A 19,435-nucleotide genomic window follows, 5' to 3' on the forward strand; every position below is an offset into this window, starting at 1 on the left:
TGAAAAAACATTTAATCAATCAATGAATTGCTTTGAATGCATCAACACCTTTTAATAATTTTACAAATAGCGTATTAGGGCTAGATATTGAGTGAAAAAGTATTGGAGCTGCGGTGATAAAAGTAGTGAGTACAATATGTTGTATTGGTATATGCGCACTATGCCGCAATTCAATATAAATTTACTTTGTGCCGCCCTGTAACAAACATAAAATTTAACTGTTATTGTCTTCTTGCAAAGGGAACGATGGAATGTGTTGATCTAACCTTGCACAAGAAGCTGGCATGTCGTTGCTGAATCCTTTCCGTCGCATTTCCACAGCCCACTGTCGTACACAGCAGCTGTTGCCATAAGGACACGGCGAATTGTCTCCTTTGATTCTATGACGTATCTGCAAAACAAAGCAACATCACCATGACATCAAACTGTTAGATGTGAACACATATCCACGGTGTAACCTAAATATTCATGTTGAAATCAAAGTATAGGATTTACTAGGCAAAGATTACTATCCGTAACGGCAAAGACATTTTTCATGTTAGGAAAAGTAGTCCAGACACATTTCTAAAGAACAGTAAACAAACTCTCGCCAAAAAGTCATAAATAATTATTGTCTGTGCTTGCTGCTTACCGTGCGTCATTTTCGATCGGAATTCCATCTTTTGTCCAAACGACGTTTGCGTTGGCACGACTGACGCTGCAGTCCAGGACTATGCGATCCATTTCTTCCCGCGTCATTTCGTTATCGAGTAACTTCGGGAAGGACACTGGTGGTTCTGAAATGTTAAAAGCAATCCCTTGGTCATGTACGAAACCAGCAGATGCACTACAGTGGTAACACGATGGATTTCAACCAAACAGCGGCAGTTTCTTTCATGCAATTTATTGCTAATTGTTTTTATCAAATTGCATGAGCTCGTCCTAAACGCCGTGATATGATCATTTAGAAATCATACCTACGCTACAAATATGACAATCTATAAATTAGTTCAAAAAAATGAATGCTAAATCACAAAAATTACTATTTCGTGAACATTAGCTCACCAATCACGGTAAGTCTCGCTGATGACTCCGCAGTTTTTGAAACAAACTTAATATCTGCGCAGTCTTCTAGTGCGCAGTTCATGAGCTTGAGTATGTGTACGTTCCCGTCATCGGTCATTTCGCACTTGGAACTCTTCACCAACTTGACGTCATCTGCAAAACCATTCCTCTCATAATCACGTGATCGCAGAATGCAAACGAGAAGTGACAGCGATAAAAGCAACAAGTTACCAAAGTAAGCTTGAACGGCATTCGACAAATCAACATTTTAACGCACTTTGGCAATTACGTAAAACATGTTAAATACTTTGGCAATTTCGGCAATCTACGTGAAACATGTCAGGGCATTAGTTCCCAAATAGTATAAAAAAAACTTGATTTAGCCTAAGCATGTGAGTACTTTATAAAAATAAGGATTGATTAAAATGATCGGATTACAATGTTGCTAATTAAAAATTGATCTGTCCGTGCAGGTAATTTAAAATCTAACTAAAGTTCAAATTAACCTAATCGACTTTCTAACTTGTTTAATACAATATCTTGTACACTACCGTATGACACATGAATCGTTGTGCGATTCACACAATATATACAATAAAATAGCCTAACCTCATGTTCCTATATTGCACATTATGTGATGGTATGAATGGAGGAGAATTGAATATCTACTGAAAACATTTTTGAAAACTTTGTCTGCTTACGAACAGAAAAATGAATATAAAAAGTGTTCTGCCTCGAAATAACGCAGACTACTTAGACATTTCCATTTGTGAAGCCAGCTCATGGCAATGGAACAACGGTATATTCCGTTCAACTCAATGAAACCAACCGTCATCTCAAAATGGAAAGCAAGAAAAACTGAGAAATATCGGTACAGTATTGTCAAAAGCTGGAAGAAACGACTTATCGGGAAATCAATGTACTGTTAAAAAAACGTTAAGATAGCCAAAATACGCAACTTACCTTTGTACCAAGCACACGGTACGTTGCTGTAGTTAGTGGTAGCAGAAAATGTGGCGTCTTCCTTTTCTATTTTGGTCGTGTCCACGAGGCCTTTCACAATTTCAACTTTAATTTCTAGAAATAAAAATCAGTGTAAAACGGAGAAAGCAAAAGGTGAAAAACGCAAAAACAATTCGCTAAGTTTCTCACCATCGATGAAGAGATTTGTGATAGACGTTTCTTCTTCTGCGTGTGCCATTACTTCCACTCCATAATCCTCCATGCTAACGTGGTGAATGATCAGGTAATGCTTGCGTCCATCACTGCTAATGTCTACGTTCTTTCCACGCGACATTTTGGCGCCATTCTTGTACCACAGCACGTCAACGTTGTCGTGCGAAAGTTCAATCTCAAATTTCACTTCTTCCCTTTCTATGGCTTCGGTTCTCTCCGGCAATTCCTTCAAGAACTTGATCGCGCGAGCTGCCGAATAGGTTCGCGGTTAAGCGCCAATCCTTTGAATTAGTTTTACCAAAGTTATATTTACATTAGATTGTGATAAGCTTTTCCTACCTTGCACGGTTAGCTTAGCAGTAGTTCTTGCATCGTCGCTGTCGCAAGTGTACTTCTTCTCGTCATCAAAGATGCATTGTTTTATCAGCAATTTCCTCTGGCATCCATCTTCTGTTATTTCATACTTTTCGTTTGAACGAATAAGCGCCCTTCCTTTGTACCAGCGAACTACAGCATTAGGCCGTGATACCTTTTAAAATAGGATGCGTCACATTAAGACGTATGCACAATATCTCATCGTACTTATCACCGAAGGGCCATAATATTGCAGGCTTACAAAAGCAAAAACGGTAAGACCTAAGCATTCAAACAGTCACGTCAGGTTTGGCAATTCATAGTGAAACGTCACATGCTCTACGTTGTTCTCCATTTATCGGCTCACCTCGCATTGGAATATCGCTTGAGCCCATTCTTCAACCGCCATGTCATTGATGGGGGATACAAATTCAACAGGCGGTTCCAAGACAATCAGTAAAGCTGAGCTTTCGGCTTTGGAGGCCACAAATTTTATAGTTCCCGACAAGTTAGCTGAAATATTTGCGATTGACAGCCTGTGCTTTCGTCCCACTGAGGCAATACTGCAAGAAAGGAAAGATCATGTAAACAATACCAGTGTAGATGCAGGCGCATTAATAAACTCTTAACAATAAAATATTTTTAAATCGGTGAAAAAATACAAAAAGAAAACAACCTACAGCGATGTGTCTAAACTTACGTAACATTTTCGTTAGGTTTGATTTTTTCTCCATTCAAGTACCATCTTGTCTTGACGTCATCATGTGATATCTCACACTCGAAAGTGGCTGACTCTCCTAAGTTAGCCTCGATGTCCACAATGTCCCGTCGGATCTTAACGTTACGGCCTGCAGAGAAATTATAACCAATTTATGAAAGAAAAACTGTGATGTACCAAGCGATATAGGCCGAGTTACTGCCATCACCTAAGGATGGTAAACGGCAGAGCTTCTCGACCCCTGGGCTGGCGAAGAAAATGGTTCAAATAAAGACAATATAATACACTTGTATTTACAGATTTGAATGTAGCCTAATACCCGAATCTTTAGTCATGACTCATGACATACCGGTACAGCAGATGAGCGGAGTACAATATGCGTAACAACAAACCTGCTACGGTGAGAGATGACTTGGTGACATCACTTTCACACTTGCACAAGTACTCGGCTTCATCGTTGTAAGACGTCTTGAGAATAACCAGTCTTCTCCAACATCCTTCCTCCACAAGCTCAACTCGATCGCCACTTTTCACTTCTTCGTCTCCTTTCCACCACGTAACCTATGATGAAGTTGAAACTTTGAAATGAAGGTTAAAATTTATAATGTTTATACTGCATGTATTTTTTTTTTTATTTCCACTTCTCCAAAAACGATTCTACAATGGATTTTGTTTACTTTTCTATGAGGGGCTTGGTTTAATCTAAACGTACAAAAATATGGTTTGGCTACAGTGTTGTTGTGTCAGTACAATTTCTATCAGGTCTCTTTCTTTCACTTTTAAAGGTATAAAAATCACACACAACTTTTTATTGAAAATTGGTGAGTACTTGCAACAAATAATCCGATTTTGTAAAGTGATGTTCGAAGCTTGGTGTTATAGTAAATTTAAACCATATCTTTCACAAAAATTGCTATAGGCCTACACAAAGTGTTTTCAGTTTTTTTTTAATTTGGTTGAAGAAGAATAGTTTGGAAAAGACATTCCTACCAACTTTGCAAAGGTGTTAAGTTCAACCTGAGCAGAGCAATGAATGCTTGGCACAACCTAATAGCCGCATAATATATGTATAATTCATGTTTAACCAAAAGTATGGGAACAACAGTAAAATTATTTAGAAAGCAATGACTGTATAAACTGTTTCTCTTTCCAAGAACCTGCTTGCCTGTTGATCAATCAATAATATTTAATTGCATGCATGTTGAGCACAAACGCAGGATTCTTTTTTGATGTTGTTTTTTTGCTGCATGTTATATTGAAGTCTTTTCAAAAAGGTTGTTTGTTCCTTCAGATATATTACAGCCACACACAGTGCTGTGTCAAGGGGGGGGCCAAGGGGGGCCCGGCCCCCGGGCCCACCATCTCAGGGGGCCCACAAGTAATAGACTTTTGCGCGTCAGTGGCATGTTTTTTAGCTGCTAAAGTTTACTGCGTGTACTTCCATTGAGAAGATAATTTAGGTCCGGTACCAATGAGATGCCGGGCCTGGGCCCTTATACTGAAATATCTCAAAAACCACCATATTATCTTGAATCAAAGTTAAAATAGGCTGCGACAACATTAGTAAAATCATTTGTATTTGAAACGAAACAGGTTAGTTGCAATTGAATACTTGAAATCAAGAAGGGCCCAATTCCCACAAAGGTGTGTTTAAAATAAATGTGTTGTAGTTATTTTGTGATGGAATTTCAGGGGGCCCACAGGTAATAGACTTTTGCGTTTCAGTAACAATGTGTTTTTTAGTTGTTAAAGTTTACTGCGTGTAGCCTACTTGTCCATTAAGAAGATAATTTAGGCCCGGTACCAATGAGATGCTGGGCCCTTATACCATGAAACATCTCTAAAAACACCACATTATCTTAAAGAAAAGTTAAAATACGACAACATTAGTAAAATTACCTGTATATATTTGAAATAAAACAGGTTGGTTGTAATTGAATACTTGAAGTCAAGACGGGCCCAATTCCCACAAAGGTGTGTTTAAGATAAATGTGTTTTAATTGTTTTGGTTATTTATTTTTTCGTATTTTGTGGTAGAACTTTGGAATTGGCAACTGTTGAACTGAAACCACTTATACACTGGTAGGATCACCATACTTTGTAAGCTACTGTTAAACCACGAAGTAGACAGCTCATTTTCAAATGATTGTCATAAATGGGCAAATTATATAAGACATTTGCATAACTTAATTGCAATGCCTTGTCTAAATTTTGCAAAAGCATAGATTGAAACCTTTCTTTAGCATACCGGGTAAGGTGAAAGCATTCATGTTTTGTAGGTTAGCTTCTCTTTAGCATAAACTTTAAGAATGAGGTACGATTGATTTTGAAGTCTGCCAATAACTAAACAAGACACATAAAATACTTTTTGTAATACTGGACTAGCTGAAAGTTTGGTTGGTCTATTGATATCCCTTTTAACAATAAAGTATTTTTCTACATCTACTGGTATAACTTGCAAGGTAAAAGTCTTTTTTGAAGTGTCATAAGCTGCATTAAGGCTGTTGCACTTTTAGCTTAACGTTTTGGTTTTACAGGGTGTTTTGTTTTCTTAAGCTTAACTTCAAAGTGAATGTTACTGGTTTACAACTGGTAGTCTAGTTCTAGAATGGTGTAACCTTGCTATGTACCAAGATTTTATTCAGCATTTCATAAAGAAGATGTCTTGTTTGAACTAGCGACATTCTTGCTTTGAACATTTCAAATTTATAAACAAAACTCTCAAAGAGGAATTCTTTGAAATGGCTGACCATGGAGGTTTGTCAGAACCAAGCAAACTTTGCTTTACCATTATTGCCATTGAAGTACATTCGTTTACTATGATTACCAATGGTGCAGACGTGCTGCAAAAGTTTTGCAGATGTTCCAAACAAGGGAATGTTTTTCTCAAAGCTCTTTGCATAGTTTTTTTTTTCAAAAGTTATGTTGAGCCAAATGTTAAACCTTGAATGTACCAGAAACCATGAAGCATTTAATGCGATCTTTACCCATATGTCTTTAATTGCTGTGGTAAGAACCAGATAAAGTGACCAGCAGGCCACAAGCTGAAGAACAACCACCAAAAGTAAGGCAAACAATTAAAAAACTACCCCAAAGGTCAGCAAGTAATAAGCGGACAGCGGAAATTGAGTAGTGTAATAATCAATTCACCTGCCTTTAGATGTAGGCCATAAAAATGTTTGTCTTATTTGTAGCCTATTCCATTTCTGCAGTCATATTTTGTTTACTGCTAAAAAATTGTAAACAGTAAACAAAATAGGCTAGCATTTCTCATAGATTAATTAGCATTTCACTTTTAGCATTTACAATCCCGTAATTATAAATATCCCTGACTTTACAGAGGTAGCTATCGGCAAGTGTAACCAGCATACATTTAGATACCAGTATAATAAGTATTTTATGACAGTTGCCAGGATTTTGTTTGTGATTTCAAATCGTTGCTGCTTTATATTTCATTTCTTTCATTCCAAGCAAAGATGAAGGTATAACTTGATAGACCTGTGTTTACTATAAATTATATTTCTGCTGTGTTCTGTACACTGCTGGGTTGATGGTTGTTTATGAAGTTATAAAAGTTTAACTAGGTAGTAGTTATTGTGCAGTAAGCATTACAACATTTCATTAAGCACCAGTAACCTATGAAGGCTTTCTAAGTACTGCAAAGTTGTCAGTGAGTAATGAAGCTGTTAGACCTTACCTAGAAACCTCTTAACTAGTGTTGCACTGTAAATATTGCTCCGTTTTGTTAAAGTTCATAGTAATTTTCTTATGTATGCTGTGATTCCTGTGAAGTAGTTGCAACATATGTAGATGAAGTTTAATAACTTTATCACAAGTCAGCATTCATTCCCATGCACCATTCCAATAACAGCTGTTTTTAGCATGACCAATGGTGTTTGCATATGAAAAAAATAATTACATGTAGTAAAGTTAATTCAACAGTTAGATTACAGCAACTGCTGCTCATAATAATTGTGCTTCTTAAATTCAACAACCACAATGTTCCAAAAATAAAGCAATTAATAAAAAAAATGTTTTAGTGAAATGTAGCATGATTAACAACAGGTTTTTAATAATAGTGTATCTTGTGTGAGTAGGCCTAGTTAATAAACCATGTACGCCATTCTGTGCTGTTATAAATTACCACTGTTCTGTTGTGAATTGAAAGTATATCACTAGATTGGTAACTACTGTTTTTATCATACTAAAGTTCCTGATTATGCACATTTGAGTTTTGAGTACACTTGAGTTTTCATGTTAGCATTTTGAATGGGTACCGTACTTGGGTAGCTTTTTGAAAGTATTGTAATGGTGAGTGGTTTAATCAATCAATCACTGGTTTATGTTTTTTCACAAAATATTACACCAAATGCACTGGTACATTACATAAAAGTGAGAGAGGAAGGAAGCGAAAGACCTTATGAGGTCACCAAGTCAGCCTCCACCCCAGTGATCCTATAAGGCAAAACATAATTACCACTTGGTGAAAGTGTTAAAATGTTGTTTGTTAAAGCATTTGTGAATTCACTTTATTTTTTGCACTTCTAAACTGTTTTGCTATGTTATGGCTATACATTTAAAAATAATAGGTTAGTGAAATTTCAGATGCCAATTGTAATTTTTGGAAAAAATTGCTTTCAAATGTAACTAACCAATTTCAAATTCTCATAATTTTGTCAATTCTTGTCCGATATAAAAAATTGTATGAACTCAATGTGATAAGCATGTCAAATTTTTATGCTAACTTCTACTGTGTGATATATAGGCTACTGATATAAGATCTGGGTTGAATGACCCCTACGCTTCATGACCGTTGCCAGTATGTTTAGAAATCGATAACACTTTTGGCTTTCATTGCAAGCAAAGGTGTAGCTATGACTTGCTGGACCTGTGTTTGCTCTTATTTACATTTGTATTGTTTTCTCAGCTGGTGAGAAAGTCTAGTGAAGTGAACCACCTTTCCATATCAGTGCAGTTAACATACACACTATATTATCATAAGTCTGCTTGCCGATAAGGGGCCCAAAATTATTTTGGCCCCGGGGCCCACCAAGAGCTTAACACAGCACTGGCCACACATAACAAGAACATTTACATACTTGCAAATTTTATGTTTGTATTAATTTAGTTGTAATTTACTGTTAAGTATGATGAAAACTATAATCTCAATCCTCAAAAATATGTTCAGTTGGTAGGCTACCATATATCTACCAACTTCTAAAAATAGTAGTAACTGAATTTTCAATGACATGAAAAATTCTGAACACTAATTGTATTAATAGCTTTTTTCATGCTACCAAGAAAATGCAAATTTGCTAAAAAGATACTGGTCTTGAAAAGTTTGTCGAACATAGTGTGCTATAGGTCTTGCAATGAATGAAACACTGGTCACATGGACATTACTACTACATCATTTCCAGCAATACTCTGATGAAATCAACAAAATATTTGAATCTGAAATATTTACCTAATGAAGACAACATCTGAAACCTTTGCAAAGTAACATGGCCTAAATCACATTATAAATTTAATAGTTAGCATGGTGAACATACTCAGATATACCAATCAATCAATCAGATCAAAAGAAGACTACCATCAAGAACTTTAATCTTTTTTGAGGACATTGAGGTAAGATAAACAGATAGGCTATCATATAGCATAGCAACATTCAGTGGTTAAGGCTAAAGAAAGCCTTGAAGCTAATTTGAGAATTACAGAATGAAAAGAAATATTTGCACAAAAAATCTTGAAGCAACTGTGATTATTCCAAATAAAAGTTAGTCTGTCTTTACAAGTCAAGCAAATGCAGGATTTTTTGTCTTTTTATGGCAAACAGACCGAGTCAAATTGCTTAACTTATTAGGCTATCTTATTTCCATTTCAAGCATGTCTTAAAGTTTGCAATTTGTTACTTATCGTTTTTTCTAGACCAATGTCATGCTGACATGGCTATATCTACATCATTAGTGTTGCCAGATAAAAAAAACTTTCTGGTCTAATTTGAGAAAACTTTAGGACTGTTGAAGACAAAAGCTTATGACTTGAGAAATTTTGAAGTTCTGGGAAAAGAGAAAAACTTAAACTTCACTCTAAGCATAATCATAACTCTAACCCTGGCAATACTTTCCATATCACGAAACTCTTTGATTGCAACCATGGAAATCAGTACCGTTGGTAGGGCCACTTTAAAATAAAAAATATGAGTGCTACATCTACGGCAGTAGTGTTGCCAGATAAGGAAATTTTTCCCTAATTTGAAAAAACTTTAAGGCTGTAGAAGACAAAAATTTGTGATTTGGAAAATCTTGAAGTTCTGTGAAGAAAGTAAAACCCTAAGCATAACCTTAACCCTGATACCACCTGCCATGAAACAATGCTCTTCGATTGCCACCACAGCAACCAGTACCGCAGACATAACTACTTCGTAAACAGCCTAATAATTTTGAGCTCAAAATGTCTGGTTTGGTCATTGGTTTGGTGAGTCGAAAAATGTGTTTATAACGGTTATTCCCCTACTGTGTTTCCAATGTGTGGGCTATTTAAACATTAGAACATGACCATCGAGTCAACAAGCAAAAGATGCATAAACTCTTGGGAAAAAAAGTGTGATTGATGAAAACGAGAAAATAAAATGAGAGACTAACATTTTAGAAAGAGAAGAATCAGCAGCATAAAACACATTTCTTTTTCGTTAAATCTATGGTCCTGTTCTAATGTTTACCTACGATAGTCCCATCCACCTTTTCTAGCATTCATTACTACAACGTTCATCTGATGGACGCAAAAGCAAAAGTAGAAAGATACAAGTTATATTACTGCTTCACTGACGTTTCGCGCACCATGACAATGCGCATCCTCAGATGGCATAACATACTAAATAAAATTTTCTAAATACCAGCTTATATGCAGTGCGGTTGAAGGAAAGAATAAAAGTGAAATATCAGACTATTTCGGAAAACTGGCATTACCTTATACGTATGATTGAGTTTTAGGTGACCACATTTTTTCTACTGTTTTAAAACAATTAACGTAAGAGCGAACCCATACGTTCTTTAACATATAAAAAAAGTTTGAGTGTTTACTCATAGTTGCACGACTATAGTCGTGATACGTAGGCTAAGCCTACTGAACAGGTTATCTATTGGCATTACTATGTCAGAGTGGCAACTGACTTGTAGACGGTATGGTTAGGCTACTTTGTTGTCTCGTTGTCAGAAACGTAAAGATGCCAGAGACGTAAGAAAGGATGCAAATTTTGGTTCTGAGTCACGCAATTTTGAAGGGCAACTTTCACAACACTTCACCAGAATCAATAGGTTTGGTTTAAACATTTCATAGATAACTTAGGTAGGCCTATTTGTAAACAACTTAGCCAGTAAATCCGCCTTTTTTACATTAATTTAACGTGAGCAGAAACTCCAAATGTTGAATCAATGTAAAATACGACTAGTTTGTTGTCTAGAGGTGCTACTGGATCACTTTAAAAGTTAGTTCCCCACCTTTCCGTACGGACGGCTGACTTCACAAGAAAACTCTGCAACACCGGTTTCAGTGACCACAACAGGTTGGAGCTTCTTGGTGAAAGCAATAGGACGTTCTAAGACAAGATCAAAAGTTAAAGCTAAAACACAATAAGCTACTGTTGTTTTAATGCATAGGCTAGGAAGCCAGGGGCGGATCCAACAAGTAACCTTAGGGGGGCGATTTCAACAAAATACAATAATGTGTAGGCCTAACTCTACATGTTAATCCAACCTTGCAAAAACACCGTAAATAGAGTAACGTTTCTATTTTTTAGGAGGGGCGATTGCCTCCTTGGATCCAATTAATCGAGAGAGGCCTACAAGTTACTGGGCTAGGTTAATTATCTGGCTGCTGTAGGCTACTAGGCCTATAGAGTGTAGCCTGCTGTAGTGTAGCTGTGTCATAAGCCTATATCGGTGGTTTCCAAGTTGGGTAAATATTATTGTGGTTATCTTTCAAATTTTGTAACTAGCGCGGCAACTTTATCGAAACATAGCCAAAGATAACATGTGAGAGCAGAAAAAACAGCCAAGCAGTTGACTCATATCAACATTGATTAAACATCATTGTAAGTGGGCTTCATCGTTTTTGCAATGCTGCATAGATTAGTTGAATAAAACGTCATTGTGAAAATGTACTAAAAACTTTGGTTTATCGTTTATCTACAAGCAATCCAGTAGGCCTATTTATACAGCATTTACCTATCACAGTAATAACTGCTGCACTCTGACAACCATGAGCAGCAAATGAAAATTGAGAGGAATCGTAAGTGCTTAAATTCTTAACGGTCAAGTAATGTTTTGTTCCTTCCATTCTAATCGAGACTCCTTCCGATCGTGAAAGCTTGACTCCATTTTGAAACCATGAGCCTGAAAGGAAGTAATTTCACGTGAAAAATGGTTGTGGCCTAATGTTATTCTACGCTTACATTACACCATAGGCCAACAGAAAATAACTTACTTGAAATGTTTGGTTTGTTGAGAATACACATGAGAGTGACTGAGTCGGATTCTAGAACTTCTTGGTCTTTCAAACCTTCTACAATGGTTAGATCTGATGTAACAGTTTCGAGCACGACCTCAGCCTGAATAAAAATAAACGCGATTTAATTTTTATACACTTTTTAAATTCAGCATTGATTCTGCAAAAATACAACAACTTTAGTTTAATGATGCAGGAGCTATAGCCTATTTTGTTAGCAACTGATGAGGTGAAAATTAACTTGGTGACTTTATAAAGTTTGATGTTTCTTTTTTTTCTTTGAAGTTCAATTGACGTTCTTTGTGAAACAGTAAAAAAGTATTGATCGATTTGTCTATAGTCTATTGCAGATAAATTAACTTTTTTTGCAAAAAAAAAAGTCATAGAACCGCAAAGGCGCATTTTGTTGCAGATACACTAAAATCTTTTCAAATTATAAGAACTCAAATTCAGTTTTTACCTTCAAGTTTTCAGCAATAATTGAAATAGATCCCGTTTCGTCTTCGCTAACGTTTTTCAAAACGAGGCTGTGTTTGGCTCCATCACTTTCAATAGAAATGTCGCGACAGTTTTGAAGATTGTGGCCGTTTTTAAACCACTTCACAGCAACGTCATAGTAGTTGAGGACACACGAAAAAGTAGCGTTTTCATTAACAGGTATAACTTGGTCCTTGAGAGGCTCCACAAACTCAACCAACCGCGCTGTAAATATGCATTACCACAAGTTAACAAAGTTTCAATGTTTGGAAGATTGTTGATTTCATTTAATTTCGATAGCCTACAATTTTTTTTCATAAAAATTGGAGACACACAAAAGTAGATATGCATATGACACGTCAAAGGTGTTTCTTTTAATATTGTGCCAACAATTGGTTAACACTATTTCTTATAAATAAAAAATCATTTATTGTTATTTCTTGTTTGCAAGCCTGACCCATGCGCTATAGTCGCTTGAGATACACAAATGAGAATATGAGGATAATGAGAGAAAAGTCGCTGTCAGAAAAAGTAGCCTGCAGTCTTGTGGCAAGTTTATAGTTGACAAATGTTATCAAAATTTCCAGCTCTTTGTTTTACTTATAAAATTACCTTGATTGGAATTTACTACTGTATTAATAAAACTTTACAGAACACAGTGTCAGTGTTTACAAAAAAAGTAGCTTAGTTCACAGCACACAAAGCTATGCTCTTTTCAGTCCTGATGTAGACTTTACGAGAACGTCTGAAAGAATAATTTGCAGACATTGTATCAATGCTGTAGCCTAGATCTGATCTACAAAGTGCATCTAACAGTTTAAAAGTTTTTTTTCATGATTAATCGAGAATACACTGTCTCTTCGCCACCATGCCTCTCTTGTATGCCTACCTGCAATTGAGAGCTTTGCAGCAGTCTTGACGTTTTGATATGAGCACGCAAAAGTCGCCTCATCATCATATGTCACATTTTTCACCACAAGAATGCGCTGGTTGCCATCCGATTTCATGACGTATTTGTCATCACTCGGTAAGATCACCTCCTTGTTTCTATAAACATATTTCATTTATTAGCGTTAGATTTTACAAGCTTCTTCAGTGCTGGAATCATGTCCGCACGGAAGAATTTCTCAGAGCTCTTTCCCATTTTGGCAAGCAGTAGTATCCCCTTCCTAATTAGAGGACATGTGTACAACATGTGTGTCACAAGCGTAATGTCTTATGCCAGTGACACGAGGCCAGTCACTGCGGATGACATCAAGCATTTGAGCTATATTGATAATGCTATAGTGAAATGAATATACTCAAAGCGACTGGCGGACAAAGTATCGAGTGAAGAATTGAGAAAGCTTGGCATCCACAAAGTAGAAGACGTCGCACGGTGGAGGAGACTCCGTTGGTACGGCCACGTACAGCGAAAATAAGACTCCTGGCCTAAGAAGGTTAAGTCGCTGGAATAGAAAAGCCAAATCCACGTGGACGACCAATGCAGACGTGGTGTGATAACGTGCGAAGCGACCTATGAAAGGGGGACCTTGTGGCAGCCAACGTTAAAATAGCAGTACGTGGAAAGCCACCATCCAGCCGGATCCAAATTTGCTGACATCCAACCCTAGCAATACGAGGAGCAAAAGACGTAAAACCGTACACTAACTAACTAACTCCGAGGTTCCAATACGATCCTATCTAATTGCTGCACAATTGCTTCATTGCGCTGATTTTTTATAGCTTTGCCATTTACAATTTATCCTATGCAGTATAGGCCAATTTGCATTAGGCCGCACTGTACAGTTGTAAGACCATGACTTTCTCTAGCTGATGAAATGGTTAGCCACGCCAAGCATAAACGTAGGGCCTATGTAAATGTAGTTTAAAGTTAAATATAAAAAATAGTCCTTTATAGCTTATCTCGGGTATGTAAACTAAGCTAAACAGAGAGCTGATAGGTTACTATTTGACTTTCTGTCAGTCATCCAATGAGTGGGACGGAAACAAGTACCTTCCCACGGTCGTACCCGCAAGTACCAACTTTGGAAACTAAAATTGTTACAACTGTCGCTATAAAATCATCATACGTAAGAACAACCATCTAATGAGTAAAAAAATTCTCACCTCATCCACGTCACTTCAGCATCAGCGGGATCTACGGTACATTTAAATGTTGCTGCAGATTTCTCTTGGAATGTTTGGTCAGTAAGCCGTTGTAAGAATGGAGAAGTGACATCTTTTACTTCAAGTGATGCTTGATCACTGTTGGGACCTGCTATCATTGTAACCTGCAAATAGAAGTTGTGCTGAACACACCGACAGTCAACACGTTGCAACTTTATTTGCTTACATAAGTACAACGGTTATTTCATTCTCACTTGAGCACTTATATTATTAACGTTGGCCTTGCAAAAAAATTATTCGTACCTTTCCTATACGAGAAACATCAACGTTAGATATCGTGAGAATTCGACGTCGTCCGTCCTCCAAAGTTTTAACATCTTTCCCAGTGAGAACTTTTCCATCTAGCATCCACTTGCAATGAACCTTTATAAATATTATGGCTATTAATCCAAACATGCTCTTTTTAGTTTTTAGGATTTCACAGCCTACTAAAAGTCTTTACCACTCATTTTTCCATTCAAACATGTACCAATGGAAAGTGGCATCTTCCCAGACTTGATTCTGGGCGAATTATTCTCCGTTGCACTAGGAATTTGTAAAATGTTTATCACCGCCTCAACCAAGGGACAGAGCTTTGACACTTAGGTGGATTTTCCGTATACTACATGCTTTTCATACGTTGAGCATCAAAGTGCACTGCATAATAAGCAAATGAGTCTGAAAAAGTTTATTAATTTTTCTTTATGAATATGCTGATCGATAATAATAATAATAATCGTGTTATGCCTACGTTGTGTACAATAGGCCTACATATCGACGATAATGCAAACAGCAATCACATGCAAGCCATCGTCAAAAACCGGCAAACCTTTTCATCACTAATCTCAGCTTCAAACATCACTTTTTCCCCTGAGACCACCGATACGTCATGAATGCTTTTCAGAATCTCAACTCGATTCGCTTTTACGTCAAGTTTGCCCTGCAGCTTTGCATCACGACCACGTATGCGGCATTCGTAATCTCCGGCTTCATCAGAAGTAACGTCATCAATTTTAAGTATCCTCTTTTTGCCTTTAGACTTGACGGTACATTTGCCTGGAAATAATGTGTGTGGATATTTGTCTCTGAAAACCGCACAAGAACACACGAGCAAAATTTTATCAATGCTTTATTACAAGAAAAATTCTGGTTGTCAGCCTAATTGCTAATACTGTACAATAGCATTTGCATTTTGCTCTGTATGTGTAACTTCCACATTGATGGCATACTTTCAAATTTCAATCATACATGCGCAAACTCACCAGTTGACCATATAGCAATACAAAATTACTACCAATGAGGCTACCTTCAACATCTGTGATTGGCTTTCCTTTAAACAACCATTCAACTTCCACGTTGTCCCGATTGACCTCGTACTCAAATATGGCTTGATGATATTCCAGGCAGGTTTGCTTGATAGCTTGGCTGATAAATTTCGCTTCTACAAAAGCAAGGAACGTGTTGAAGTTGATAAAGACAAAATGGGCAGCTGAGCAAAACGTCATAAATTACCTTCTTCTACTACGACTTGTGTTATCGACGTCACGCCATCTATAACCGCAGAATACTCGGCGGTGTCTTCTAGTTTGACATCCTTTAGAATCAAGGAATGATGGCATCCTTCCGATGACGTCTCTAATCGGCTAAAGACAAACAAAAATAATCTTCACAGCAACACATAGATTTATGGCTTGGATATGTATACACTACATTGTATGTTTATAGAACAAAAAGCGTTTATACGTAGTCTATAAATTAAAAAGTGTATCAAGAAATATCATAACAGTGTAACTCCAAAAAAAAATAGTAACACCCTCACTTGTCATTTTCTATGTCGAGAAATTCATTATTGCGTAACCACGTGACTTTTGCTTGTGGATTCAAAGTTTCGCATTCGAGAACAACAGTATCGTTCTCAACGCACTCGATCTTCGGCTGCACTCCCTGCTTAAACGAAGGGTGGTCTTTTTCTGGAGGAGTCGGTTTTGTTGATGCTCCTTTGTATGGCGCTGCACCTTCTTGTAGGGCAGAGGCACGTCCGTTTGGATCCGATGACGATAACGATGACGAAAGTGATTGTGATGATGCAGTTTGTGGCAATGATGATGATGAAGTAGGCGATGAAGAAATGCCTATCGTCGAGCATTAATTTATATAATGATGTATACTTTTCGTGGTTGTAGAAAGAAAATGAAACATGGCACATGATAAGCACACTGTAGCCTACTATAGTTTTCGAAATAATCATGCAGTTTTACTTAAATGTCTATTTCTGTTAACTCCATACAAGCTAAAATTTGGATGAAAATCATCAATATTTTTTTTCATTCGTATAATTGTTGCGTATGTTTTTCATTAGTTTTGATTTAGCATTTGTCTTCTTCTTTCGTGTAAGTTAGTTGTAATGGCGATTTGTGTTGGCGATTGACAAGCGTAAACACGTTGCAGTGCTTTCGAATAAGACACTTGTAGAACTACTCTAGATAGTAAAAGTGCATAAAAAAATCAGACAATGGTTCTTCTGGTAAAAATCTTCAACAAGAGCCTTTAATTTTAACAACCATATCAAACATTTTGAATAACCATTTTTTTAATATTTCATTCTCTCAGTAGCTCTCTCAAAAAGTTTCAAACCCTCATTGGAATAGTGAATAGTGATGTCAAAAGCATGCACAAGAAAACACCAACCTTTCTGTGTCTTGGATTGCGTCACTGAAACATACAACACAACTTGTTAAAAATGCCCAAGCTACAAATGAGAAAACTACAAAATGTTAGCCTATACAAAGGTGTCATTTACCATGACATGAACTTATGACGTCAGGATTGGGGATTGCTTTGCATTTGTAGTGTCCAAAATCGGTAAGAGAGGTGGAGTCAATCTCCAGTTTATGGATGGTATCTTTTTGAATCAAATTACAATGTTTGCTTGAGTATATTCTTTCGTTGTTTTTAAACCAAGATACTGGCACTTTGGAATGAGAAAGCTCGCACGCAATTTCAGCTCTTTCACCAATCTACAAGAGAAAACAATTATTATCAAAGATTTGCATTTAAAAAAGTTTGTTTTTATTTTATTCTGAACTTTCTTTCCAGTCCAAAACTTGAGAAGATCAGTCTGCTGCTAATTTACCCTTCAGTATAAATTAAGAGATGGTTTGTTCAATGCGTTCCGTCTTACACAGAGGACAAACGTCATCATTAGCTTTACATGGCGGAGAGACTATTTGCACTCAGAGGAAAATAAGACAATTGGACGACGGACAAGGGTTAGGCAGGAATTCTTGTAGGCTCTGTGTGAGAAGGGTAGTCGAATATGCAGTTGATAAACTGATCTGCATTTTATTGTACCTCTATTCAGAACTCAGAGATTGCAGAAGTTGTCACCTCTCGTGTTGCAGGTTGTAATACATTTCGACACCAGTGGCAGAGACACCCGGTGGTGAATACAACGAGCAAACTTGCTCGTTTTTTTTTCAAATAGCTTACGTGTACCTAACCAACCAATTAAAAACAGCTCCACTTTGCACTCACATCGCTTGAAAGATCTTGTAAGTGTTTGATAAATTTCAGCCCAGGAATCGGTTTCAGTTGTACAGTCTCCGGTTCTGGCTCTTTTTCTTTTTCAATATGACGAATCTTTTTTTCTAAAACTTTGGCAGTTTCTGGCGTCTTTGCGGCTAAACATCGTCAAAAATTATGCTTTTTTTGTAAAAGATGTTATTCTTTAAACAGACAATTCTGCAATGACTTTTACAATCAAAAGAGTATATTTAATTGCGTGCGTTCTCAAACAAGTTTTGCATAATCACTTACGCGTAACTGTCAAGGCTGCCGTTGTTTTCTTGTCACCTAACACGCACGAGTAGACCATATCATCGTCTTTTGTGCAGCCCAACACAATAAGACGACGCAATCCTTTCAGCGAAATGGTTTTGTATTTTTTGTCCTAAACACAAAATAAAAAATAATTTAGGCTACTTTTCTTGAAATGTGTAAGCCTCATAATAAATTGTTGTCGTTTTGTTTAGCAAGATTGACTTGTAGTTGCATCTTAATTCAAGATTGTTTACTATGCACTTGCATTTGTGACTAAAAGTGAAGCAGCTTACCTGTGAAGAAATCGTCTTTTCTCCCGCGTACCACGTGACCTTACCATCTTCCGGGCTGATGATGCATTCAAACGCCGCTTGTTTTCCTTCAACTACCGATTGATCTTTCATCTCTTTCAAAATATCGTCACCTGAGAATGTTTTCATTGTAAGATGTCATGTTCAGCTGTTTATAAGAAATATTACTCACATTTCTGACAACGTAAACCTGACGAATTGTAAATAACAATACGATCCTATTAATTATATCAATGGCAATATGTTCCACAGACATTTACAAACTGGCGTGCAGAAAGTACAAACTATGATTTTGAAGTATGCAATTAGCTGCTCTTTTCTAGGCCTACATTGAGGCAATGCTAGAAGCGTGCAAAAAGAAGTGGATTTCATGAAAATGTTTCGCACTATCAATGTGGATCAATTGCGCTGAGACATTTACCCCATTTGAAAACTGTTTACAAATCTGTGTAGCCTATCATGCAATATGTTGTGTTCTTTTCGTGACTACTGACTACAGACTAGGTCACCACAAAATGCTGAAACCCTGTGGTCACCAGAAGAATGCAAAAAAAAATTCCATAGCCTACTTGGATGCCAGGTAAACAGTCTCATTTATAAGCAATACCTATACAATCCATATGATGTAGAAACATATCAACAGTGGGCTAATTCGTAAAGCAAATCAATTGTGATATCTACGCAAACAGAGATTATAGAAAATGAACTAAAGTTTGCATTGAGGTAGAAAAACCTAGCCTACTGTCAGCGTTAATTTCAGCCCATGGTGTTTGGTTAGACAAAGCTAAAGCACTAATAGAGACCTGATTACTAACTTTTCTAGTGATCTGCACTTAAAGTTGGTGCAAAGGTCATATATTGCAATAATTGCGATACCACTGAC

At 36.9% G+C, this 19,435-nt stretch overlaps 1 protein-coding gene across 1 annotated transcript in view; it reads right to left on the bottom strand.

The window, feature by feature from the left end:
• Positions 1 to 19,435, bottom strand: part of LOC145764311 (titin-like) — a 208,059-nt gene that overhangs the window by 101,765 nt on the left and 86,859 nt on the right. The window contains 25 exon segments of the mRNA XM_082575929.1: positions 267 to 391; positions 632 to 776; positions 1,045 to 1,197; positions 2,008 to 2,121; positions 2,197 to 2,469; positions 2,560 to 2,749; positions 2,942 to 3,137; positions 3,275 to 3,422; positions 3,685 to 3,853; positions 10,792 to 10,889; positions 11,518 to 11,685; positions 11,777 to 11,900; positions 12,258 to 12,499; positions 13,164 to 13,321; positions 14,384 to 14,547; positions 14,687 to 14,806; positions 15,252 to 15,478; positions 15,729 to 15,863; positions 15,935 to 16,065; positions 16,242 to 16,554; positions 17,057 to 17,134; positions 17,223 to 17,439; positions 17,957 to 18,102; positions 18,239 to 18,371; positions 18,535 to 18,665. Coding sequence (XP_082432055.1) covers positions 267 to 391; positions 632 to 776; positions 1,045 to 1,197; positions 2,008 to 2,121; positions 2,197 to 2,469; positions 2,560 to 2,749; positions 2,942 to 3,137; positions 3,275 to 3,422; positions 3,685 to 3,853; positions 10,792 to 10,889; positions 11,518 to 11,685; positions 11,777 to 11,900; positions 12,258 to 12,499; positions 13,164 to 13,321; positions 14,384 to 14,547; positions 14,687 to 14,806; positions 15,252 to 15,478; positions 15,729 to 15,863; positions 15,935 to 16,065; positions 16,242 to 16,554; positions 17,057 to 17,134; positions 17,223 to 17,439; positions 17,957 to 18,102; positions 18,239 to 18,371; positions 18,535 to 18,665 — 4,098 coding nt within the window.

This window comes from Aplidium turbinatum, chromosome 2, assembly GCF_918807975.1.
Source record: "Aplidium turbinatum chromosome 2, kaAplTurb1.1, whole genome shotgun sequence".
In the NCBI taxonomy this organism is placed as follows: Eukaryota; Metazoa; Chordata; class Ascidiacea; order Aplousobranchia; family Polyclinidae; genus Aplidium; species Aplidium turbinatum.